The sequence below is a fragment of the Hemibagrus wyckioides genome, linkage group LG11 (genome assembly GCF_019097595.1).
Source record: "Hemibagrus wyckioides isolate EC202008001 linkage group LG11, SWU_Hwy_1.0, whole genome shotgun sequence".
Lineage (NCBI taxonomy): Eukaryota > Metazoa > Chordata > Actinopteri > Siluriformes > Bagridae > Hemibagrus > Hemibagrus wyckioides.
Window position 1 is genome coordinate 20841219 of NC_080720.1, and position 26146 is coordinate 20867364.

At 41.3% G+C, this 26146-nt stretch overlaps 1 protein-coding gene across 2 annotated transcripts in view; it reads left to right on the forward strand.

The window, feature by feature from the left end:
• The window catches only part of cacna2d2a (calcium channel, voltage-dependent, alpha 2/delta subunit 2a), a 208772-nt gene that overhangs the window by 80841 nt on the left and 101785 nt on the right, over positions 1-26146 (forward strand). For both annotated transcript variants that reach the window (XM_058404248.1, XM_058404249.1), the window contains exon 4: positions 23316-23375. In XM_058404248.1, coding sequence (XP_058260231.1) covers positions 23316-23375 — 60 coding nt within the window. The remainder of the gene's footprint in view (positions 1-23315; positions 23376-26146) is intronic.

Sequence of the window (26146 nt, forward strand, 5' to 3'; positions counted from 1 at the left end):
AACTTCATCTTCTCAAACTGCAGCTTCCCACTGCATCACAGAGTAACACACTAGGAGGAACATGCTGTTTGTCCTCTTTCTCATACATGAGCTCATATGATGCCCATGATTGACTAGTGTCACTGTGATTGACAGAGAAGAGACATGTCACGCTATGCCTCTAAGCTCTTTTGCTCTCTTAGATGGCTGTGGCATAGTCAGGATTTAAACTCTTTTCTGTTTTGCCAGCCTGGTGCAGAAGGAGGAGAAGTAACCACTTCTCCACATTACCTGTTCTTTCTCTGCAAATCATTCATAGTTGGCTCTGGAACACGCCCTCGCTGCCATAGTCGCCCTTTCATATCTTCACCTTATCTGTGCTAATTGAGTTTAACTGAGATCCTGTCCAGAAAATTAGCTTGAATATGAATGTAATATATTGTTGAGCTCACTTCAACTCAATTCACACTTATGCATTGGGTTCCAGGCGATTGAACTGAGGAACATCAACATCGTACATCCAACATGATTTGACTGTGCATTGTCAAAGACCTGAACTAAATCAAACAGCTGAGACTCAAACCCACATGGATAGCCAATGGCCAGCCCAAATGGCTTGGCACTATGAGGGAAGGTTTTAGTGGAAACGAAATCAAAATTGTGAATGCTCCTCAATCGTATCTCTCCAAGGTTTGGAAGAATTTCAGGTTTAAGGATGGGTCACCAAAAGAAATGTCCATTTGTAACTTTTGTGGGGTCGAAGTTCCATACAAAATATCTTCAAAAACACCTCAACATGTTTTGATTAAATTTATTACTATTAATAAACCCATGAGCACCAGCATCCTTGTTAGATTTCACAAATGAACTGGTTTATGTTAATACTATTTACTACTTAACAAAACTTAATTAAATGAAATTAACTCTAAGCGATGAAATCACTTTTTGTTAAGAAACAATATTTTTTTAATCTGTCTAAACACACTTTCCTAATTTTCAGTGTAGTTGGAGATAGTAAAACAACCATAACCACTTTCACTATCACATGATTAACACCACTGTTTTAGTCTCCAGATGCAGCACTTCTCCTAAATCTACATTCGAAACCAGCCCAAATTGACAATATCAGTAAATAATGATGATAGATAGATAGATGTTCTCGTAACTCAAAGCACTTTATAAGCAAATAAAATTCCAGTGACCGTTACATCTATTCAGGATTATTGTATAGTTTTATCAACACCCTGATAATGCTGAAGGAGAGAGAATGAACAGTTTAACGGTGTCTTATCGTGTTTCAGACAAACGGGAAGTGCACCTATAGACTAAAACATAAACACACATGAGAGCTAGAACCCTTTTGTCCACCCAGAAGTGGCTCCACAAATAGCTCCTGAGCATCAGATGTAACAGTGAACTGATTGTCAAACATCCAACTCATCAGGAAAATGACTCTCAAGCTTCTCTTCGAAATCCTCAGCTTCTCCATTTCCAGTTTATATGCATAACTATTCGGTGAGATTTCATCCATTACAGCAGGCTTGTGAATAGGCCTTTGGTGGTTTTCTGGAGCTTTTTGGTACACTTTTTTTTGCGGCTTTTCAGAGGCAGCCTAGCCGCATCCAGCACAATCCCTCATTAAGTTGACTGTTCGGGACAATGCACGTGTGTCTAAGGAAGGACGTGCCAGGCTTTCAGTCTCTTGCTGTTAATAGCTGCACAGCACTCTTGACAAGGACCAAAATGGTTCCTGCGCTCAAACTGCTTGTTCACGTAGCATCTGCTCCTCTCCTTCCCTCGTTCCTATGGAAGAGGAAGACAAGGGCAGGAAATTGACTGGATATGATGGTTTTTTTTTCCCCAACCACTAAAGAAAAGATGTGTAAAAAAGATGCATTAAGATGTGCATCCCTCTGTTTCACCACGTCTGTATATTTGATAGACAGAGAGAGAGAGAGAGAGAGAGAGAGAGAGAGAGAGAGAGAAAGTTGGCAGAGCTACTTTTTTTAACCTCTTTGAAATGTTTTTTTTTTTTTGGCATCTTCTGTTTATGGATGTGGTTAGGAACGAATTACTACTTTTGTCATCTTGTTGTTTTGCTTGCCTGCAGGCTACAATTGAAGGAGGTTATTTTGTGCAAAAGGGGCTTTTAAGAACATGCTCCTCTGCAATCTGACAGGATTTGTTGTTGGCACCTGGTTCGACCTTAGATAATAATAGCTGATATACGCCGCGAGAGAAATACGAGATATGAGCTTCGTGAAAGATTTTTTGTGTGAGAATGCATGTCAATTAGCCCTGACCACCCCAATCACACCGCGCTCTCTGTGTTGACCTCTCATCCACCCGGCCAAACAGTGACCTGAGAGAGGTCACTCGACTTTATTTGAAACTGTGAGGACAGAAGGATTTTTTTTTTCATATACTGAAGCCAACAGGAGTAGATAGAGGGCTGTAGATTTTCTCAGACAGTCTTCTATCTCACACACACACACACACACACACTGACTTTCATGTTGGGGAGGTATTTGAAGAGCAAACGGCTTCACCACAGGGCTGGTCATGGGCAACTGGCTCTTTGATTTGCGTTTGAGCAGCTGAATTAAAGTGGCTATGTGACATGAATGTGCGGAACACACAGAAAAATCACAGCTCCAACCAAGTGCTCTGCCGATACTCAAACGCCACACAACTGCCTACAGTGTAAAAGTGGCAAAGAATCGACTCCTGAACATCAAACGTTTCTTTTTTTTTCCCTTCTTCTTTTCTTTCTTTCTTTCTCGAACCCAAGCTGGGATCAGTGTTAGCCTGGAAAGCGAGCTGTCACAACCACAATGAGTAGACAGGAGCCATCATCTCTCTATTATGTGTGTGACAGCTCGCTTCTCGGGCTTAAATGTACATTGTGTGAAGGGGAAAAAAAGTAAAGTGGTCAGTTCACTATTTAATTTGTTATAGATTAACTGAAAGAGAAGAAAAAAGGTTCCTCACTTTACATGCACCAGTAAAGCTACTTCTCTGGTGCTTTGTCTTTTGAATAATGTGTAATAATGTAGGTTATGTGGTGTGAATGTTCTCTTTATAGCGTTGGCCTGGTTTCAGACTCATTCCATTATCCAGTGTATTTGCGTATATCGTACCTCATCACAAACACGCATGGAGAGCAAAACATGACTCAGATATTTGTTTTATTATTAATGTTATTATTACTATTATTATTATTATTATAATTATTATTTTGGTGCAGTTATTACACACAGTAGGGCACTTCAACTCTTCTGTGTCCCACAAAGTTCCCCTGTCGCTAATGGTACATGGTCTAATAATGCCATCATCAGTTACGCACGTTACTTTACCTCAAGAACAAATGCAGACCCGAGTACTAGCATTCACATTCAGAGGAATCGCACTACAGTTCCAGTGCAACCAAATTCACACCACCTCCTACAGGTAGCCTCGGGTTCAGTACCGCTGTGCGCTTCCCGGTCCACATGACAGCTTTCACATTACCAATTTATCATGCAAACTGTGCTCAGTTTCAGACTAAACTGCCAGTGTGAAAGCCTTGTTAGTGCTCACAGAGCTACATTACAGTCACAAGATAAACATATGGGATTCCAGTCATCATTAAGGAACATAAAGTCTGTTTTTGTCAAATTTGATACACATGAGATTTATGACACTTGTTATGATCCGGGAACTTTGCTTCCTGAATGTGAACGTCATGAACGTCAGCGTCTCGTGAGCTCCCCGAGGGGCGAATGTCTGTCTCGGACACATTCATGGCGTGTCTCCATAAAGGCGGTTAATCTGCCGCTCGTTTCCTCTTATCTCCTCAACTAGCCGGTCTCCTGTTCACACCTCCGCCGCTGGCACTGCGTGTCCTTTGAGACTACTGCCACTGAGTTATCACTACTCTCTTTCCCTCGACTTTTTCACTTTTTCACTGTAGCTTTTTATTCCAGCATTTTTTTTGACTTTGGACTCACTTTGACCCTGCTGCGCAGATGTACAGCTTGTGCTGTTTCCAATGAATTATTCAACTAGTGGACGGGACGAAAACGGATGAGAAAATATACCACATAATGTACGTTTTGAGTTACAAAGGGTGTGCGTGCTTTGTACCGGCAGAAGAAGACATTCACTAGGATGAATGGTGGCCGTGAATTGCTGCCGGGTTCCTGAATGGAGGTCATGGAGTCTGAACACAACTGCAAAGCATCTGATATGAAGCTTAGGCTTGCTCAGGAATCACCGACCATGTCCATAGCAGAGGTCAGATCACAGAGGAAGCAGTTAGGTCCAACAAGCTTAATCCATAATCATAATTCAAACTACTGACAGGTGAGGACCTAGACCTACCAAGTACCCAGGACTAGAAAATGGAGGTCATTATGAAAAATTTGGAAAGATGAACTTGCACAATGGATATTGCTTTGATTTTCATCCTTAATACAGCCTCACAGGAGTAGATATTATAAAACCTCCAGACACAGTAGAGAATGTAAGCAGAGGACACAAATAAGGAAAGTAATAACTGAGTCCAGACAGACAGTCTTCATCTAAAGTCATCATTAAGTCCACTTTTGGCTGCTACATATAGTGTCTCAATCTCTCCTTTGATCCTGAGCTCAGGTTAAAGTCTGCATTCACATCAAGTCACATTTTTCTTCCTGTCTACTTGTACGTCTTGTCGGGGGTCTCTCTGAGTTTTATACCACCTCCCATTAAACATGCATGTAGGTGGCTACACTGCTCTAAATTGGCTGAATAAATACAGCATGTGACTGTTCCAGTGTCCTGGCTCTTTGAGGGTGGAAAATGCTTTACTCCATGACCTTTAACCTGCCTTGCTTAGAGAGTATTTATTAGCACTGCCTCACTCAGATTTATTTTTAGATTTGTTTTTGGGTTTGTCTTTTATTTGGCTACTGATTAGACAACACTAGGATTTCAGTCATATGTTTCACTTGAAGCTGAAGGCATGTTTGCTATTCTAGCTGTTCTAAAATATGTGGAATAAAGGGCTATCATTTTGGAAAACCAAGTTTCCTCTTTACATTGAGAGCTAGCATCATTGCACAGGCTCCCCGCTATCTCCATCCCATCATACACAAGCTCACAGGCCGAGCACATTTCCACGTCCTGCCTGCAGTTTTGACAGCTTGTCATTTTGAGACGGCATCACACAGCGTGAAGACCCGACCTTCTTATTGATTGGCAGTTGGCTTTTCTTTTTCTTTCTGATGGGCGCGTGATGGTGTGAGCGGTCCGCATGTGCGACAGGTGTTTCAGAGAACACTGCAGGTGCGGATGGGAAAGCTTTCCTTGCGTCTGTCATATTGCAGGTGTGTGTGTCTGGGTGTGTGTGTGTGTGTGTGTGAGTACCAAACGCTCCTGCAGGCCTAACAAATGGGGAAAAACAGCGACACAGCCACTGACGTGCTGATGGTTATGCCCATGTAACCTCAGAAAAGCCTAAAGGAGAATTAGCGACTTTGACTTTGAGAAAATAACCTTCAAGATGGCGACGTGTGCGCTGCCTGCGTCTCGCTCCTTCTCCTTCCTTCCCTCACGTTCTCCTCCTCCTCCTCCACCTCCTCCTCCTCCCTCTCCAGAGATCTCTTTCTTCAGTAATCCAAGTAGCTCGAGATAAAAGGCTGTGGCGTCGGCTCCACTGTCTTCACACCTCTAATACAAATTAATCCCCCATATTGATTACAAACGTACAAGCTTATGTGCGGCTTATCAAAGTAAGCCTGCACCTCAGGTAAACTGTTCCACCTTCTCTGGCTTGCTCTGCACAGCCCTCTTACTTTTCACAGCACTACGTTTCCCAGCATGCACCATTTCTTGTGTTATGCATTATGTTTTTTTGTTTTTTTTTCACTGAATATTGGATTAAATTGTGGTTTTATTATATGAGCGTTTAAGCTTCTCTCGATTCATTCTAAACCCCTGACGCAGTGCTTGTTCATAACCTCCCAGTGAGCTTATGTTTTACAGAAGTTATGTAATATGATTAATGTTGTTTGATATTCTGTGCATTTGGGTGCATACACCAGGCTGTGTGTGGCTCTGTGTTTACATAACCCCTCGCTCCATACACTCCTGTTTGCTCGGGATCTTCTGACCTTGTGCTGAGCTGCCTGTCACTCTGTGCACGTCTGTAGTGTGGACTCGCTGTTGCTCAAATTATTACAGCTATCAGATGTGTGTTAAAAGAAGCTCTCAGGCAGGGATATATCACTCGCCTACGTCACATTCAGCCCCAGTGCGGCACACGTCCCAGTCTCCCTAACCCGTTTCCCCCCTAATCAGCAGCCCTATTGAAATTCTTGTTTCTCTCTCCACCGTTGACATGCTTTTATTGATGCCAAGTGTTTGTAGCTATGTTTGTAGTTCTGACACACCAACATATGGACACAGTCACAGATCGACTTTCCTCGGTCAGGTCAGCTCAAGATAAACATATGGAACGGCATCACACTGAATAGTAGAATGACACATTATTTTATAGATTCTCAAACTGGATTTAGTTTTTAATCCAAAAGCGCAGAGAGCAACGCTGTCCCAAATCCCACCGGCAGTGTTGTTCTTGTTCCACCCCAGGTTTCATTCTGCTCTTTTCATCCTCGCTAAACGTAATCTGTTTGGCTTTATTAATGTTCTACAGGTCCAGCTGTGCTCACATCTCTGACCTTGTGTGTAAATATCAGCAGTGACACAGCCAGTCTGCTAAGGGTCTCTGTCCCTCCAAAACATGGAGCCTTGATGCCTTTTTTTTTTTATCGCAACACAATATATCTAAAGCAGAAAAGATTAAATCTAGCACACTAATGGGTTTTTTCAGCTGGTTTTTGCTTCACTGGTCCTATATAGGACACAGGATCCTGAAATGCTTCCACATTGAACTTCTTTACAAAGCCAAAACAATTTACCCTCCATTTACCCACTTTTTCTAAAAGTGTACTATTAAATGATTTATTTGATGTTTCATTTCCCTAACCATCATACTAGCTGAACCTCCAGGACTGATAAAGGCTAGCCAACATTATGTCTTCAGCTAGCTAGATAGTTAGAACAGGTATTAACTCATGTGAAGGATTATTTCAAAGCGCTGTACATAATCTTGTATGTTTGTACTTATGAATTAATTGAACAGCACGGATCAGGCACTTGAACTGAATTTGGAGCTGCGTCTGAACATGTTCCAGCATGCATCATCCAGGGCGTCCATCGAAGCAGCCACCGATAGGTCTGTCCAGCGTGCGACCTCTGTCTGAACTGGAGCTTTTTGTTTGAGCCTGCGGGCATGAGGAAGAACAAGATTGTGCCGTTTAACATAACTGTCTTAAAACAGATCTCAGCCGTGGTCCAAGATCCTTTCACCCCTAGCGGGGCAGGTGATGTTCCGATTGTAACACAAACGTTCAAATTGCGTCAAACGGTGAGTCAAGAGATGCAGATCAACCGTTTTAATAAAGATCAGGGCAGAGGTATCCAAAACATCAGAGAAAGCTTGGGAATATCAGGACTGAAAACACAAACTGAGCTTTACTTCATAACTATCTGAATGTTCGTGATCTGTTTTTATATAAGTGCAGGTGTAATTGTATACAGGTTTGCATGGCTAAAATTCAGGTGATTGTGATTATGCTCTGCATAATAATCTGCGCTTTATAATGAATGCAGTATTTTACGTAATGCTGATGTGATGATTATTTCATTTTTAGGAGGCATTTATATATGGAAGGAGTCTTGGGTGTCAGTATTTTGTAACAGTCACTGTGCTTTGTAAAATGTCCAGGACAGAGGAGTTTACGCTTTGTGGGTTTGCAGTAATATGACAAGCGGCATTTTTTTCTTTTCTTTTTTTCTTTTTTTGTTGTGAGAGAGAGAAAGAGACATCGTATTTCAGGGCTCTAGTAATACAGAGAAACTGCCTGTCCTGCTGGGATAAAAGGAGGAATGCTGCAAGATTGCAGCCAAATATGTGACTTCCTGCCACAACCTGAGGAACAAGTAACAAGCCTCATGGCTACATGTATATAAGAGTATTATAATTATTATAGTCCTTGTAAGAGCTAACAAGAGCTTACTTGTCTCACGGATCTTTCACAACTGTAAAACGATAAAAAAAAAGCATAATGTTCATTAAAATATTTAAAACATTGTAGTATTTGGCACTAAGCAGAATAAAACACTTTGGACCGCTGTTATATAAAATAAATACACTTTTAGGTCACATTACCGTACATCAGCCTAGCACATAGTATCTTCTTATAACAGCATGGGCCATCGTCTGTTATTAGATACATTATAAAGCTGGGACTGTTAGTAATTGCTCTTTCACTGGTATAGGGTTCAATATAACATGACAATTTGAAGAACTTTTTCCTTTATTTTGAGTTATGTTTTGGATAAAACAAACAGCCCTCAAAAGTTGTCTTCTTTCAGTTTAACACCTGCAGTTAGACAGCATTATTTACCGCCTGCCAGTTAACTAAATCAGCTGCTAGATCGCTAGCAGGTTTAAAGTCTCTGGCTATTCCAGGGTGAATGCGTTTAAGGTCTAGCGAACACAATGTGAGACCGTAAAGGGCTGAATGTTCTTTAAAGCTACGTCCTTGTCAGGATCAGCCTGGTTGTTTTATTTATCGAATAATTAAAAGGAAGGCTGTAATGATCAGTAAGCTATTTCAGTTTCAAAGCCATGTGTCTGTGACTATGAGCTTATTGTGTTCGTACACAACAGAGTGGTTTAATTGGCTTTTAGATTTGACTTGTTTCGACCTTTTTTAGTTTTTTTTTCAGGAGAGAGAGAGAGAGAGAGAGAGAGATTATCGGGCCACTGAGGAAATGAGGAGATTAACTGGCAAATGAAAATAAGAAAATATGATAAAAAAAAAAAACCAACTGTAATTAATCTCAGGACTCCATATGAAAGCTTCCATATGACAAAACAAGAAGGCAGGAAGGAAGATAAATCTCTTTCAGAATTTCTTGCATTGGAGGATTGGAGGACTGGTGCTGGGTGACAAAGAATACACAGTATGTCGTCTTTAATGGATGTGCCATACTGTATAGTGTGTGAGCTCAACAACGTTGTTTGAAATCACTGTTGTTAAACTCAGACAACAAAAAATGCACACGTGGAGCTGTTCATGCTCCAGTGTAAAAATCTTATAGGCTAGAAAGCTATTACCATCAAGGTGTTTGGCTCGTTTCAGTCAGAGACAGTATATAATAGAGTTCAGCTTTAAACACTTCATATTTCATGCAGGGTCCCGTTTCTACTCATACAGTCTCTGCTTCCACACAGGAAGCCAAATCAACTGATGTGAGACAAGTGTGTAATTTACATACTCCGAAATCTGAACATTTACAGCGTAGGCAAATCCCTTTACGAACTGGAAAAACAGTCTGTCGGTCCCAGATACAGATACAGTGAGGGAAAAAATTATTTGATCCCCTGCTGATTTTGTACGTTTGCCCACTGACAAAGAAATGATCAGTCTGTAAGTTTAATGGTAGGTTTATCTGAACAGTGAGAGACAGAATAACAACAAAAAAATCCAGAAAAACGCATTTCAGAAAAGTTCTACATTGATTTGCATTTTAATGAGTGAAATAAGTATTTGACCCCTTATCAATCAGAAAGATTTCTGGCTCCCAGGTGTCTTTTATACAGGTAAGGAGCTGAGATTACAGTAGGAGCACTCTCGGGGAGTGCTCTTAATCTCAGCTCATTAACTGTGTGAAAGACACCTGTCCACAGAAGGAAGCAATCAATCAGATTCCAAACTCTCCATCATGGCCAAGACCAAAGAGCTGTCCATGGATGTCAGGGACAAGATTGTAGACCTACACAAGGCTGGAATGAGCTACAAGACCATCGCCAAGCAGCTTGATGAGAAGGTGACAACAGTTGGTGCGATTATTCCCAAATGGAAGAAACACAAAAGGACTGTCAATCTTCCTCGGTCTGGGGCTCCATGCAAGATCTCACCTCATGGAGTTTCAATGATCATGAGAACGGCGAGGAATCAGCCCAGAATTACACTGGAGGATTTTGTCAATGATCTCAAGGCAGCTGGGACCATAGTCACCAAGAAAACAATTGGTAACACACTACGCTGTGAAAGACTGAAATCCAGTATCACCCGCAAGGTCCCCCTGCTAAAGAAAGCACATGTACAGGCTCATCTGAAGTTTGCCAGTGAACATCTGAATGATTCAGAGGAGAACTGGCTGAAAGTGTTGTGGTCAAATGAGACCAAAATCCAGCCCTTTGGCATCAACTCAACTCGCCGTGTTTGGAGGAGGAGGAATGCTGCCTATGACTCCAAGAAGACCATCCCCACCGTCAAACATGGAGGTGGAAACATTATGCTTTGGGGGTATTTTTCTGCTAAGGGGACAGGACAACCGCACCGCATCAAAGGGACGATGGACGGGGCCATGTACCGTCAAATCTTGAGTGAGAACCTCCTTCCCTCAGCCAGGGCATTGAAAATGGGTCGTGGATGCAAAGAGGAGTGGGCCCAAATTCCTTGAGATGTGAGATGTGTGCAAACCTGGTGGCCAACTACAAGAAATGTCTGACGTCTGTGATTGCCAACAAGGGTTTGCCACCAAGTACTAAGTCATGTTTTGCAAAGGGGTCAAATACTTATTTCACTCAATGAAATGCAAATCAATGTAGAACTTTTCTGAAATGCGTTTTTCTGGATGTTTTTGTTGTTATTCTGTCTCTCACTGTTCAGATAAACCTACCATTAAAATTACAGACTGATCATTTCTTTGTCAGTGGGCAAACGTACAAAATCAGCAGGTGGATCAAATCATTTTTTCCCTCACTGTATCTTACAAACTGAGATCAGGATTGAAAAAAGGAAAAGGTTTAACAATTGATACTACCATCCTGTATTATGTGAATGAGAGAGAGAGAAAGAGATGAAGGGAGAAAGAGAGGAGAGGCTGATGGATAAAGATAATATCACAATATCAAAATGAAAGAGAACAAAAGAAAAAAACAGAAAAAAAAGTAAAATCTGGGAGATATGAATCAATAGGGATTCATATGAATGAACTGAATGTGGTTAAGGCTCTGGGTCATTAACCCAGCAGATCGGGGGTTCAAGCCCCAGCTGCCACTGTTGGGCCCTTGTACGAGGCCCTAACTCTTCTTCTCCAGGGGTGCTGTGTCTTGGTTGGCCCTGTGCTCTGACCCCAACCTCCAAGGATGGGATATGCGAAGAAAGAATTTCACTGTGCTGTAATGTATATGTGACAAATCAAGGCTATTTCTAATTTCTATACCAGACTGGGATCCCATCAGAACACAGCAAAAAAGTCACCAGTGTAACTTTCCTGCAAAAAGAAAGAGTGTATACAGTGTTTACATGGCGGTGATACAGTCACTGCTTTTACTCATTCATCAACACTTAACAGCTTCATTTCTAGGCCAGTTAATGGCAGTTTAAATGATTCATTTGCTTGTATTTGTCAGAAAATATTGCAGGCAGATGCAAACAAGGATTAAAGTTGGAGCGTGAACGGGCAGAAAAAAGTCAGTTGGAATAGGATTTAAAACAAATGACAGTCTTAAAGGCGAGAGACACAGAAACAAGAACATTTCACAATGCAAACTAATTAGCAGTAATGACCTAGAATTGTCATACTTCCCCAAACCATGAGGATTTACATGATTTATCTATTATACAATTATTTAGCTATGCGTCTTAAAGCACAGTATTCAGTAAGTAAGGGATCTGGAAGGGAAAACTAGTGATTGTCCAGTTGCTGCAGTTCTGTGCCATGCCTGAGTGAGGAATGGGCAAAGAAACGTGTCTTCGGTTTATTTCTTAGATTTTTTTAACACCCACTTTGCCTTGCTAGAAAGCAGAAACCAGTCGCTGATGGGAAAAACGCGCCCATTGTGGACGGAGTCCGCACTCTTAACGTTCAAGATGATGAAAATAAGATGGAGAAAAGAGCGGACAGCCTTTTTATCCACCATTATGAACTGTGTCAGCTGGCCTTGACCTGCCCTGATTGATGCTCACGATGTCGGCGACCCTTCATCATGAGCGGTTCTCAAGTGGCTTTTACCTGATTAGGCTGCAGATGAGAGTTTTAGTGGTTTGCGCTCTCTCTCTCTCTCTCTCTCTCTCTCTCTCTCTCTCACTCTCTCTCACTCACTCTCACTCGCTCTGTTTCTTTCTCTTAGCTGTTCCTCAGGCTTCTTCAAAGAGTACCTTTTTTTTGGAAACTACTCCTTATTCACCCTCCAGGCTCTCATGTGGAAGGTGTCGAAGTATTATTTTTTTCTTTAGAGTGCTGTCCATTTACAAAGGTGAAATGCAGAGTCACACAGAATATGAGGCAAGCAGTGCATCCTGGGAAACGTGTGTGGGAGGGTCAAGTCTTCCTGAACGGAACCCATATCAGTGGGTCTCTCAGTCTCTCTCTCTCTCTCTCTCTCTCTCTCTCTCTCTCTCTCTCACACACACACACACACACACACACACATACATATCTGTCCACTTGAGGCCTCTGTTTTAATTTGTCCCCAATCTACTGTAATTGCTTTGAGAGCTGGCTGGCTCTGCATGTTCCGTTTCAAGCGTCTTCCTCCTGTGTGTCACATCACTGCTGACAGGAACAATCACACACACACACAATCACAAATGCGTGCGATACGCATTGTCAAACACAGTTGTTGTCAGTTGGTGAAAGCTCAGACATTATAGCACTGTCATCCTCTGTAGCTTCACTTCTCTTACCCCTGCCTGTGAAGAAAGGAATAATAGTTCTATAGTATAATTGCCTGCTCAGTAGCAGTGGGCGACCTTTGGTTTCCGCCGAAGCCACTTCTTGATTGGAGCAGAATATCTGAAAGCTACAAGGAAACATGAGGAAAGAAAAGGGCACTGAGACAGCAGGCTGAAATAAACAGTCTCTCCTTTAGTGAAGGAGGTGATGGATAAAGATAATACTGCAATATCAATCTCAAGGTAAGCAACCAGCTGTCCTTGTGCTCTCTCTTTCTGTCTCTCTCTCTCTTTCTCTCTCTCTCTTTCTCTCTCTCTCTCGATCTCTCTCTCTCTCTCTCTCTCTCTCTCTCTCTTGATCTCTCTCTCACACACACACACACACACACACAAACTCTCTCTCTCTCTCTCTCTCTCTCTCACCCACACACACACAAAACACACACAGACACTCTCTCCCCTCAATTCAAATGACATGAATTGGCAAAGTAATTACGCATTTTAAGATGAACAGAATCAAGCAGTCAAAATTATTAAAACGTCATGAAGCATAAACAAAGAAAGAACTCTAGGAGAGATTCCAGTCTTTCCAGAATGCACAGAAATACAAAAAGAATGATTCCTTACTTGTTTTTCGTGTAACCGGCTTCTAAAAATTAGAGTAATGCAATTTGTTTATTGTGTATTTGTCTCTCTTAAATGATCTGTTTTTTGTTTGTTTGCTTGTTTCTTTTTTAAGAGGCCGGAGTATAGGTGGTGCATGTTCTTCTGATTTGTGTTTCTGTTGTCCAGCATCTCGTCCTCTCAGGGTGTCATGCAGTGTTGACCACACTGCGTGCTCAGCTTCTTATTTAGAGAGGGGACAAACTGGCAGACTGTGTGTGTGTGTGTGTGTGTGTGTGTATGTGGGGCAGAGAGAGAGAGAGACACTATGACTCCAGCACACTTATGGCTTTTATACAAAACCTATTTTCACCAATGTCAGCAGTTACTGCACCTTGTGTGTGTGTGTGTGTGTGTGAGAGCGAGAGAGAGAGAGAGAGAGAGAGAGAGAGAGCAGGTACACTTGGATATGTGTGTATGACAGTAGAGGTTCTTGCTCGTAAAAGTAAACACACATGCTGTGTAAAGGCATAATTAAGGACGAGAAAGACATGCACATGCTGTTTACAGTATGGAGAAGGAGAGAGAGTGAGAGAGAGAGAAAGAGAGAGAGACCAGGTTCCAGTCAGTTTAATTTTGTAATTTGCTGTTATTTCCAGTGGAGTCGTCTGACCAAGAACATTGTGTACATGTGAGACCGGCTTTGTGAGCATTGTTATTTGGCTCTGCAGACTTTGTTTGCGAGTGTGTGTGAGTGAGTGTGTGTTTGAATGTTTACACCCAGTCGGAAGCATTATGCCGTGTTTATTCCACTCGCTCCCACTTGTTTTCTCAAAAGACTTTTAATTACCTTCAGACAACCGCAGCCGAAGCGATTTGAAGTGAACAGTAGAGGAGCTTGCCAGGCTCACTCTTCACTCTCACTGGATTGGACTGGATAGAGAGACCAGAGTCTGCTTCCAGCACGGAGAAGTGCGACATGTTCGCCGCTCTCCCGAGAGAAATAAACGCTCCCATTTTTTTAGAACAAGCTGACTTCATAACAGCCAATTGTTTCTGAATCATCGAGGTATTTTTGGAAATGCTTAAGTGCAGACTTATTCAGACTTTTTATTCTCTAACTTGAAACTAAAATGACAAAAAAAAAAAACTTAATATACACAGATCCCAGAAAAGTGTCAAATAAAGCAGTAGGTCAGATTTAGAGGCATACATTTTTTTATTTGGGACACAGTGCAGGTGGGATCACATGGGTTTTTTTTTTTGCAGTTGGTGCTATTTTGCTGTGGGGACTTGTGCCGCCTGGCAACAGTCTCCGTGGAAACGAGAGGAAGGGAGTACAAGGTACCAGCGGAGAAGAAGCGTGAGTGTGCGCATGGGGAGAGGAAACAATTGCGGGATTATGCGCACACTCACTTGCGCGCGCACACACACACACACTCGCGCACACACACACACTCGCGCACACACACACAAACAAACACACACACCATAGCACACATCCTTGTTGTACGTAATATTAGGTACTGTCAAGCCTCGGAGCTTTGTGAGTTTAGATAAATGACAGAGAGATAAGACTGAGAAAGCACTAATGCTATACTTTAGGTGACTGCTGTAAAACTAGCAAGCCCAAAACTTTCATGCAGACAGTGAGAAAAACAGACAGACTCGACTTTTTGCTAAAAGTGAAATGTTTAAAGGTCCTCCCATCTCTCTCTCTCTCTCTCTCTCTCTCTCTCACTATCTCTCTCTCTCTCTCTCACTCCCCATCTGTTATTGTGCTTGTGTTCTGACTCAGTAGTTCTGGTGATTGGGTTTAATCCCAGCTGAGCGTGCTAGAGAGAATGAAGCGACTCTCGTGGCCAGGCCTCAGTGAACGCCGCTCCAGGTCCATTTCAGCGCCTCTCCTCGGACAAACCCACCAGAGAGCAGTGTTGTGGTACAGCTTTGTAAATAGAAAGTTAATTACTACGTGCGCGCTACCTCGGACAGGTTAAGGATCTAGGGTTAGGGCTGCTCTCGACGGACCGCCTCATGCTCACTTTGCTCTGAAAGGTCAACCAGGTTGCACCACCGGCCATAAGACAACAATTCATTCTGTAAGAAGAAGTGCTGGAAGGTTCTGTGTACAGCTCGGTGTAGAAGACTTACGGCACATGGCAGGGAAAAATAATGTACTGTAAAGAGGAATAAGCATTAGTGAAGGAAACAAAGTCATCATTTGGTGTGGGAGCCCTCTGCTTTTTAAAAACATTTCAGTTAACTATATTTTTAACTTCTATCTAATATCTATTCATGTTTAGCCAGTTCCCAGACAAAAAAAAGGATTAGCATGTTCATGGTTACTGAAAACCAGAGGGTTTGTGTGTGTGTGTGTGTGTGTAGCTGTGTGTGTGTGTGTAGCTGTGTGTGTGTGTGTGTGTGCATATTATAACTTATGATTCTGATTACATCTCACTGTTAAGAAGAATAAACGGCAGCTATTCATATCAAAGGCAAATGTTTTTACCTTCAGCGCGAGAGGACGAGCAAAGTGGCGAGACACAACACGAGGACAAAACAATATTAGTGGAGAATAATATTACGAGGTCAGCCATGCTGCTGAAGTGATAACAATGAGATAAGTAAGTGCCTTACTAACCTGCACTATTCTGTGCTTTATCTAACATTATTTTCTCATTTTAGTCGTTTATAGATCCTCTGCCTCCTCGTTCTGATTTATACACTGTAGCTTATGTCCATTTATTCTCAAGACAGCAGTACATACAGGAAGACTCATGATCGTATGGATCAGAGCCACACACACACACACACACACAGGCAGGTCTGATGGAAACATGCTGCAAGACAAAAGACTCGGATGAGAAAGAGAGAAGAAAAACAAAAAGAATGATTGATAGAAAATCAAAACATGAGAAGGAGAAAAGTCACGGAGAAAGACAGAGCAGCTTTTCACTGTGTGTGTGTGTGTGAGAGAGAGAGAGAGAAAGAGTGAAAGAGAGAGAGAGGATACTACAGTTCATACAGACTGATAAATCAACTTAAATCAACTTTCACAGATAATACATCAGACACACATACACACACACACACACACACACTTAGGTCTACATTGAGTTATTCTGGACATACTAAATCATTACACACACCAGTCCTATGGCCCCATAGCTACACTAGATTCTTAAGCTGTGTTCCATATGATGTAGTACACACTGTGCACTATGTACTCTACCATCTCATAGAGCAAATGGAAAGCTAACGTTACTACTAACTGGGTATAAGCCATTTCCCAGTCAGGGTTAAATGATGTCACGTAATGTAACACCGCTAGCTTTCCAAAAGTCTACCGGCGTGTCATCAGTAAATATAATGACATTATATATGTTATATACATTATAGTAATGAGTTTAGTCAGTTTCTGTTTTTTTTCTGTGTAATTACACCAACTGATCAGTTCTAGCTGAAGGGCTGGATTTCGTTTGCATTCATAGCCCCTTCCTTAACCCGCTGAACTTTTCCCACTGAAGTAGAAACATCTCATACACTCCAACTCTGTTGAGCTGCTGGATAATACTTCATTGATTAAGACTTAAATAATTCACTTTTATGAGCTGCTGGATAATACGATTTTGGGAGTAATACAGTGGCAGGGAAAGTCATTTATTTGTCAGTTAAGGAAAATTGCTTTGATTTTTAATATCTTTGATCATTTGGATTATAGAAGCATGACTGTGACTGTAGCATTATTTAAATCACAGATTTATATTAATGCAGTCTGGTGGTCCAGCAGCAGGATCCTTCGCTGTCATTGCCGCAGCCCAGGTTCGATTCCCGGGCAGGGAGCTAACCCAGCCACTGAAGAGTTAGCTCTCAGTGTCGGTCCCATGCCCGGATTAAACGGGAGGGTTGCATCAAGAAGGGCATCCGGTGTAAAACCTGTGCCAAATCAAAACACGCGGACCAAATGATCTGCTGTGGTGACCCCTAATAGGGAGCAGCCAAAAGAACAACATATTAATGCAGTCTAATGGCTCATTATACATCTATGTAGTACCAGCTCATACACTTGTATGGAAGAGTCTCCATATAATCTATAAAGGCTAATAAAAATAGATATCTGTAATAAAGAGAAATGTATAGTTCTTGATTCGGTGATGTTTGTCTGTAAAGAGATGTACGTTTATAAAACGTATGTCACATGTCAGGCTTCTGTAACAGTCAGTAAGGGTGTATACTCACACTGTGCCTGATTACCCTGTATCAAGCCCAAGCATTATTGTCCCCTCTCTGTCTCCTCACTCATGCACTCCTGTTACACTTCACATTCATGCTTACATCAGATATGATGCAATTTTTTGTTTTGAAGAAACAGCACAATGATAGCACCCATCATTGTAACGTCCCTTTGTTACGTTGTGGCTTATGGAGTCGTTTGGGATGTGGTGACATGTGACCCACGCACATGACTAAAAGATTTATTACTTAAGCAGCACAGTGAATTTCACTGAATACATATGAGACTATCTATACAGAAGCAGCTGATGTTCAAGGAGGAATTTGCAGCTTTACTTTCTGATCATCAACAAAGTGAGGACAAAACCGGTCACGTTGAAAAATCTAAATAGTAATAGAAGATGTTTGTAGTAGTAATGATGGCAGTAGCACAGACACAAGTAGTAGCCCTTACAGGTTGACATTAACATTAATGTGATTAGGCTGCTGTAATGTGACAAAAATACAGTAACTGCGACCACAACTAGACAACTAGTCAAACTAGATATTGGGGGTCAACAGCCTGGTGGTACACATGGCCTAGTGTGAGAACAATCTAAGCTGCAGCCAAGTCTTTAAGACACAGGAACATTTAATTTACAGGACGTTCTCTCTGGAACATGGCAATTTTGCTAGCCTTTTCCTCAGAGAGAGGAGAAAAAGAGGCTGGTGTGAGAATGGCTGTTTATAGCTGCTATAATCGAAGGTTTTGTGAACGTTCCACAAGATAAAATGTGACTATAAGCGGATAAAAAGTGCGACCTATTATTCATTCATGAACTGGATACTGTAGTCGTTGAAAAATTGATGAGGCATATGAGGAACAAAGCTTTTCGCAAGGTGATGTCAGAGGAAAATATAATCAGCTTCACAGGACATCACAACCCTCCACGGTTGATTGTTTTCCCATAACAGCATGCCCCATTGTGTTTTATTCAATCCATAATGCTCTTAACTTAATCAAGCTCTCAGCTTTTTTTTTTAGTTCATTAAAACAGCGTAAAAGCATTACAGTACTTTTTATTTCCTTTTGTCTGGGATGTTTGTTTGAAGGGACACGCAGCATCTGTAATAACATTTTCGGCTTCTCATTATCAGTAACGGTGTTGCGTATCATTAAAGGATAGCGCTATTTCCGATTTCATTACGACGAGACACGGTGACGCCGGTATAATGCCACATCCCTGGATGCATTCTGCAGTAAATATTCACCACTGAGTTCTGAAAAAGCAAACTAAATGCCATCTCAGTTCAACTCGATGCATCTCAATTACATAAGCAGGAGTAACTGTATGTAAATCAATAGTCTAATGATCTCTAAATGTCAGCTGATAAAGAACAAGCGCGCATCGCCTAATAGTTTTCGGCGTTCAATGAGTTTGACCCGCACATTACCCTCTCGTAGAAAGGCACCCGTGTACTCTTTAGCCACAGCTCTTTTCTGAAGAGAAGAAGACTTGGGTTAGGGTTAGATGGGGAAATTGTTCCACTGTCTTCACCAAGTCTGTGAGTCGAATCTGCTCAAGTATAAACAGCCTCATTTTTAAAATATCTCTCACATGAACCTTTCACAATGGATGCAACTCATAAACTAATTATCAAGTCGTTTGTCAGCTGGGTCAGATTATGCCGAACACGAGAACTAGAAACTGAGGCTTTGTTGTGGTTGCTATGACCTCATATTTACTTTTCAAGGTTCCAAATTGAGCTTTAACAGAATGTTTAGCTTCAATACTTTTAGGCTACAATGTTAGCCATGAATGTAACTACGTTAATGTAATATTTTTGTTGTTCTTTCGGCTGCTCCCTGTTTTTTGGGGTCTTGGTTAGCAACCTGCCAAGGAATCGAATCTGGGCCACGGCAATGCGAGCACGGGATCCTGCCTCTGGACCACCAGGAGGCCCAACTACGTTAATGTAATAAATGTGGATAATGATAAATCTGTCTATTATATTACACTTTGATGGACCCATTCTTCAAACCCTTCAAATCAAGCAGAAACTCTTGAACGCAGCACAATAGTTCATAGTATAGTTCAGACTCATTCTTATAGCTCAGCAACCGGCACTTTTTTTTAAATAGAGGATGCTACATCCCACAGAGGGATCTGTGATTTTTTTCCCAGACAGATAATAAAGAGCACTATAAGTTCAACTATATTCTCAGAACCACCCCCCCCCCCCAAAAAAAAAAACACTCTGATTCAGTCTCTAAACTAATGGCTCATGCCTCCTGACAGCTCTCCGTTGACTGAGCAGGATCGGGTAGCGACATGTAGCACATGAAGTTGAACACGCTTTTTTTTGCAGCAACACCGCTCACGATGGAATTTACTTTTACATTTCATTTACATTTTATTTAGCTTTTAAAAGAATTTGGAGAGAGTTTCTTCAGTGAGCAGGAACCACTTGTGATAACATCTACACCAAATACAAAGCAAGAACATTCTATTAAAGCAAGACAACAAAGAAAAAGACGATTCCTAGCATAGTTTTATACACACAGCACAGGATTCACTACCAGTGAAGACATATATGTAATTACTTCCTGTGAAAGCTGTGCACATGTTCTATGCATGAGGCTGAATGTGCGTTGCGATGGCATAACACGGCACATGCTAGCTCAAATCTTCAGAAAATCTGCATTAAATTAAGAAACATTGCAAGCTCCTTTGAATATGTTAAGGTATGTTTCAATTTGCAATCATTTCTGCGATCGCAAAATCACAAACTCCTGGAGGGACTGGACACTGGACCAATCTGACCAGTGTTGTTCTATTTAAGCACTTTAGATACTGATTGTACCAGGAAATAGAATTTTCAGTGTTGAGCTTCGAGGGATGAGAGTATGATTGAGTCGAACAGCAGCAAACAGGCACAACAGAGCTAGTATTGTTCTAACAAGCTGGTGATGACATACTAAAAATACATGATCAATGCCCTCAGGTTTGTTGAAAACAATCTTGTGTGTGGCAGCGTTGTTTTAATACAGCGGAATTGGCCCACGGGAGCGCAGTGTCATTTGAAATGCACATTACTCCTAATGGCCACGCCATTACACATAGCTGCCCTTAAATTAGCCCTTCTCGCCTGAACGCCTGCTATTATGATAATATTCTGAAATTTATTTGTGCAGAACCCCGACATGCTGGAGAGCATTTAAAATCATGATGAAACCGCTGTATATAACTTCATATGCATATATAATCGCGTAGTGAAGACCTCACTGAAGGGTCTTGTTGGTCTGGAAGAGTCAGTTTTATGCCGCCGGTTGTGTAGCGAGCATAAAGAAAAGGCTGTGAGGACAGGAGCACAGGACCTCACGGCCAAGCATGCGACTGTGTGTGGGAGTTGGCATCCTGCTCTCTTACAGGTAGATGACAAGAGGGCAGGTGTGAGTGGGTTGAGTCTGGACATGACCCAGACACTCTTGCTGTGAGGATTATGAAGGGAACACGCGAGAAAAACAAACCTCCTGCTTTCAGCAGTGTGACTTATTTAACGTTGATCCCGACATTAGCTTTTTTTCTTGTATGGAGACATTTTATTGTTAGTTTGGTGAGAACTGTTTTTCATCACCGGGAAATAAAATCCACAAATGAGTAACATAGAGTAATAAAGATTTGGGAATGCAGACAATGAAATGGCTTTAAATGACCAGAGATTTTTTGCCAAATCACGTTATGTGACGTCATCACAACACACATTTAGCCAAAGCCCTTTGTGATTCATATGCATCAAACATGATTACAGTTATTTTAGAATGTAATTAAATACTGTATGTGTCTTCACTGGTAGGAGTTTAAAAGGAAGAATCCTGTGCTTGCAATTTCACCATTTCAAGTATATTTCTGTAAAAAAGCACTCAGCATATCAAAGCCTTTTTAGCCACAGCAATCACAAAAAAACTCTTCTTGGAGGAACTGCTGATATACCAGATAATGAATAATGTGCTGCTACGTACCTTGGTAGTAAAAAGTATGGATATTCACTATGGAACAGAACAGAGTAAATACAGTACAACTAGCATTTCTACCCCAGTATTTCAGGAGTGCAGCTGTGCAGTGGGGAATGTTATGAGAGCGGCAGCACTTGCAATTTTTAGGTGGTTTCACAGTGATGACAAAAAAACAAACAAAAAAAAACACTATCCTAGTCAAAAGCACTGGAGATGAAAGAAGTGGGCGGGACTGCCAGGTGACGTCGACAAATAGTGGAAAATTCCAATCACAGCTAATTCTCAGTTTGTCATGTAGATTGGCTCGTCTGCTGTTTTGCCGTATCGAGTGATAACTTGTATGAGCATACTGCAGCGTTAAACCCTGGAGCTTCTATGCAAAGTGCATGAAGGTAAACAGCAGGGTTACTGCCATAATAATATCAATAACTGAAATATCATGGAAAATCACATAGAGAAGATTAAACCGTTATGTCACACAAGCCTAATGTAGAGCGTATACTGTATATACTTAAGTCTCATGTATGCCTTTATGTGGTATTTGAAAAGGAACGCATGTGACGACTGGGTGAAATTGGAACTTATTTTGGAAAAGTGGAACTTAAGTGGACAAATTTAAAAAGAGAGCTTTTTCAAATGAAAACTAGCTAGATCCACTGTATAGCAATATTATTAGCCATTATTACTTCTCTCCCTCTGGCAGAACCTTAATGGCTCTTGTGTAGAAATTCAAACTATTCACTAATCCTTTTATTGTTCCTTAGAAATGATATGACTTATGTGCAGGGGCAGCACAAAGCTCGATCCTGAGCTCGGATTATTATACATAAGTACGTAGAGCATGGTATTTATTGCATTAGACGGCTAACGTAATATGTTATTAGTCATGCAATGCAGTGTACTGGACTGTCGTAGCAATGGAGTATTATATCTGTCAGAATTAGCCCTGAGGAATAATTCATGAGTCTCTATCAGTGTTACATTTACATGTACAAACGACCTGCATGGTACAAATCCCAGTATATATTATGCAAATGTGTCATACATGTCACTGCTTTCTGTTACATTAGTCAGTGAGCCAGTGAAAAGATATTCAAAGTGATTTCTAGTGAAATTATTGGCATCTTCAGGATATGGCATGGATGCAGCATGAAGTAATCCAACTCTGGGAGAGCTGTTTTAAAGAAGCTGGCTTTTTCATGTGTACAAAAGATGTCCTGACGCTTCCTTTTCTACCTAATTTTTGCTAAAATTATGAACAGGTAAATAAAAATTACCAGCAGTTAGAAATGGTTGTGTTTGCTTTGGGAAGTCTGACCATGGGTGTGTTCTGTGCTCCAGGCTTCCAGGCTTAAACACTACTGTCTCACGCATATCACCGAGCTCTGTGCAGATCCAGGAAACAATTAGTTTAGCAAATAATCTGTCAGGAACTAGTTATTATCTGTGTGCCTAGGATCACATTATGCTATTGTTTATTACTCTTTTAGCAATGTGTTGACTATTTAATTACTTTGAAATTCTCAATTACACAGTAGAGTCTCCACATACAGTTCTGTTTTTTTTTTTTTTCTTTTGCTACTGTTGTATTTCAGGCCTGCAGTCTGTTTATTTTGCCTCTGGATTTGCCTGCTGGACTGAAAAAAGCAATGTCAATGTAGTGAAATTTAACCTTTAATCCCTGCAGCTTAGCTCCTGACCTTTTAACCTTTTATGTTCTACAGAGGCTGGCCAGAGAGGCGGAGCAGATCCAGACATTGCACCCCTGGAGGAACAACATTACGGTAAGTGTGCCTGTATTTTTGGATTTCTAATCCTGTCTTGTAGTCATGTGGACTGCAGTGATATACATTCAGGTACCGTCATCCTTTAAATTAGGCTAATACAGTGATAGTGATAAAGCGTCACTGAGGCTTAGTGGATAAAAAAGACTCCCCGTTGCTGATACACTATATGAAATTTCAAGGTGATTAAATGAGAAATAACTAGACTCAAGTAGATGATCATTCGTAATTCAACTCAGAAGTATTCAAGACGATGAATTAGTTTAAGTTTTAAAAAACGTATCTATCCAAACCAGTTGGAGATAAAGGAAAGTTGTTCACATTACTTTATGGGGCTATCATGTTTTACAATCTTTATAGATGGTGGGAGTTGACTTAAAATTATAAAACATAAATAATACAAATTAGTCCGTTTAAATTTATATAGCTATGCAGTGGCCATAATTTAAGAACGATCTAATTCTGTTTTATTTGTATAGAACTTTTAAGAATGGACATTATCACAAAGCAGCTTTAAAGAAATTTCTAAAAATATCTAAAATGATCGTTTGAACATCTACATTGGCAAAAGTCATGGAGGGTGTGTTGAAGAAAAAACTGTCTAGGATACATGGAGATAGCTACACATGCTGGGTCTTTATGAGATAAACCTACCACATGTACAGTTTGTAGAATTAAGTAAAATTAATACAGACATGCAACTGTTACTAGCCAACATTTTCCCACCCCATTATTGCTGCATCCAGTAGTGGGAAAGTGCCACCATGGTACAGACAAATAAATGCTTGTGTAAAATGATATACAAACAAATAAATGATGCTTTTTCATCAAATCCAAAACATTACTAGTGTGAAATGGGAAAAGGGCAGGGCTTCGGTTCATATTGGAGAGTATGAACCACTTGTGCCGATCTCAGTTAGCTCGTCTGCCATCCAGTGCGGACCTCGTATGCAAAACACATAATCACCGGCACGTCTGATAGTCTGTTAAATATTTATTTTCCATCTCAGCCCATCACCCGTGCCTCTGGGGCACACCCCACAGTTTCAATACCTCTGGTCTGGAAAATGAAGTACTGACACGGACTACTTGATAAGTCAGTTGATGTCATGTGATCGTGTCCCACATAATAATCCGAAAGCAGCCAAACATCCGAGAGCACTTTAACACCCCTACAAACCGCATTACTGTGTGTTCTAGCCCCTGTTCACAGCCACGTACTCCAAATATCCTTTACAAAAACACCGGCACCACACACACTCTGCCGTCTGTCTCCAGGGAGACCATGCTTGCTGTCATGCTACACTTCCTACAAATGGAATTTTAACCCCATGCCTCCCGAGGGATATTTGAGAAAAGACTCTAAAGCTAATAATTATGAAACCTCCTCACTGCGAGAGCCCATTTCTGTTCATGGCTGCTTAGCCACTGCACTCACAGGGAGGCGGGGAGAGAGCTGCCTATCACTCCACACACTCCTCGCTTAGAGCTCTGCAACTAAATGTGTTTTCTAGCATCACATGCATGCACGCAGACATTACATGCTTTAAAAACACTCGCCTCCATGTGTTCTGCAGAGTTAAAATTGGCTGCACACATTACAAATACTCGTTTTCTGTCTCTTTTTCGTCTGTTTTCATTCTTTCTGGTTTAGAACAACAGGCTTATGCTGGATGCCAGAAACATACCTCGCTGTTTAAGTTTCTTCTTCTGTCCACACTTAATTCTTCCTCACTCTCTCTCACTACCCTTTCGTTTCTCTCCCCTGTCCCCGCCTCTCTTTCTCTCTCGCTCTCTCTCTCTCTTTCTCTCTCTCTCTTCTCTTTCGCTTTCCCTCTCCTCCCTGTTATCAGCCCTCCTCATTTCTAATCAGCCATGAAAACAGTTTGAAAATGTCATATTGTTGCAAACACTGCAAATGAGACCTAATGGGGGTGCGGGCATTAATAATGTATCACGGGGCTGATTTCATTTGCTTTTATAATTAGCCCAGGTAATGAAGCACCGTGGAGGCCCGAACCGTTTCTGCACCTTCACACAAGAGAGAGGGGCAAGACACGTCCTTTAGTGAGGACGAGTGTCTTTGGTGATTCTGGCTTGCCTGCTCTCTCTCTCTCTCTCTCTCTCTCTCTCCCTCTCTCTCTCTCTCTCTCTCTCTCTCTCTCTCTCTCTCTCTCTCTCTCTCCCTCTCTCTCTCTCTCTCTCTCTCTGTCTCTGTCTCTCCCTCTCTCTCTGTCTCTCTCTCTCTCTCTCTGTCTCTCTCTCTCTCTCTCTCTCTCTCCCCTTGTTTGGCAAATGTACACTGTTTCCTTTTTTTGGCTGAAGACTGCTGACTGACACTGTAATTAGATTAGACCTCCATGCTTTTTGGGCACATTAGGGACCCAGAGTGAAAAGCATGTTAAAGCAGTTGGAGGGAGGAAAAGAGACTGAGAGAAAAGACAGCTACATGGAAGGAGGGGAGTAGAGAGAGAGAAAGCGAGAGAGAGGCGTGCGTAAAAAATAGACAAAATAATATAATAATGAAGAATAGTAAAAATGTGTGTGTGTATGGATGTGTGCTGTGTACATACACACCTCTCCTACATCGTGTGGTGCATCTGCTTGCAGTACTTTGGACAGTAGAGCTATTAGGCTCCATCATCCTGCACCTGAACACTGAATATTTTTTACACAGCCCTGCATATTTTTCATCAGAATATAAAAAATAGCCATACTGTATAAATCACACTATATACGTTCTCTGTTAAAAAGCTGTTTTCACACCAAAG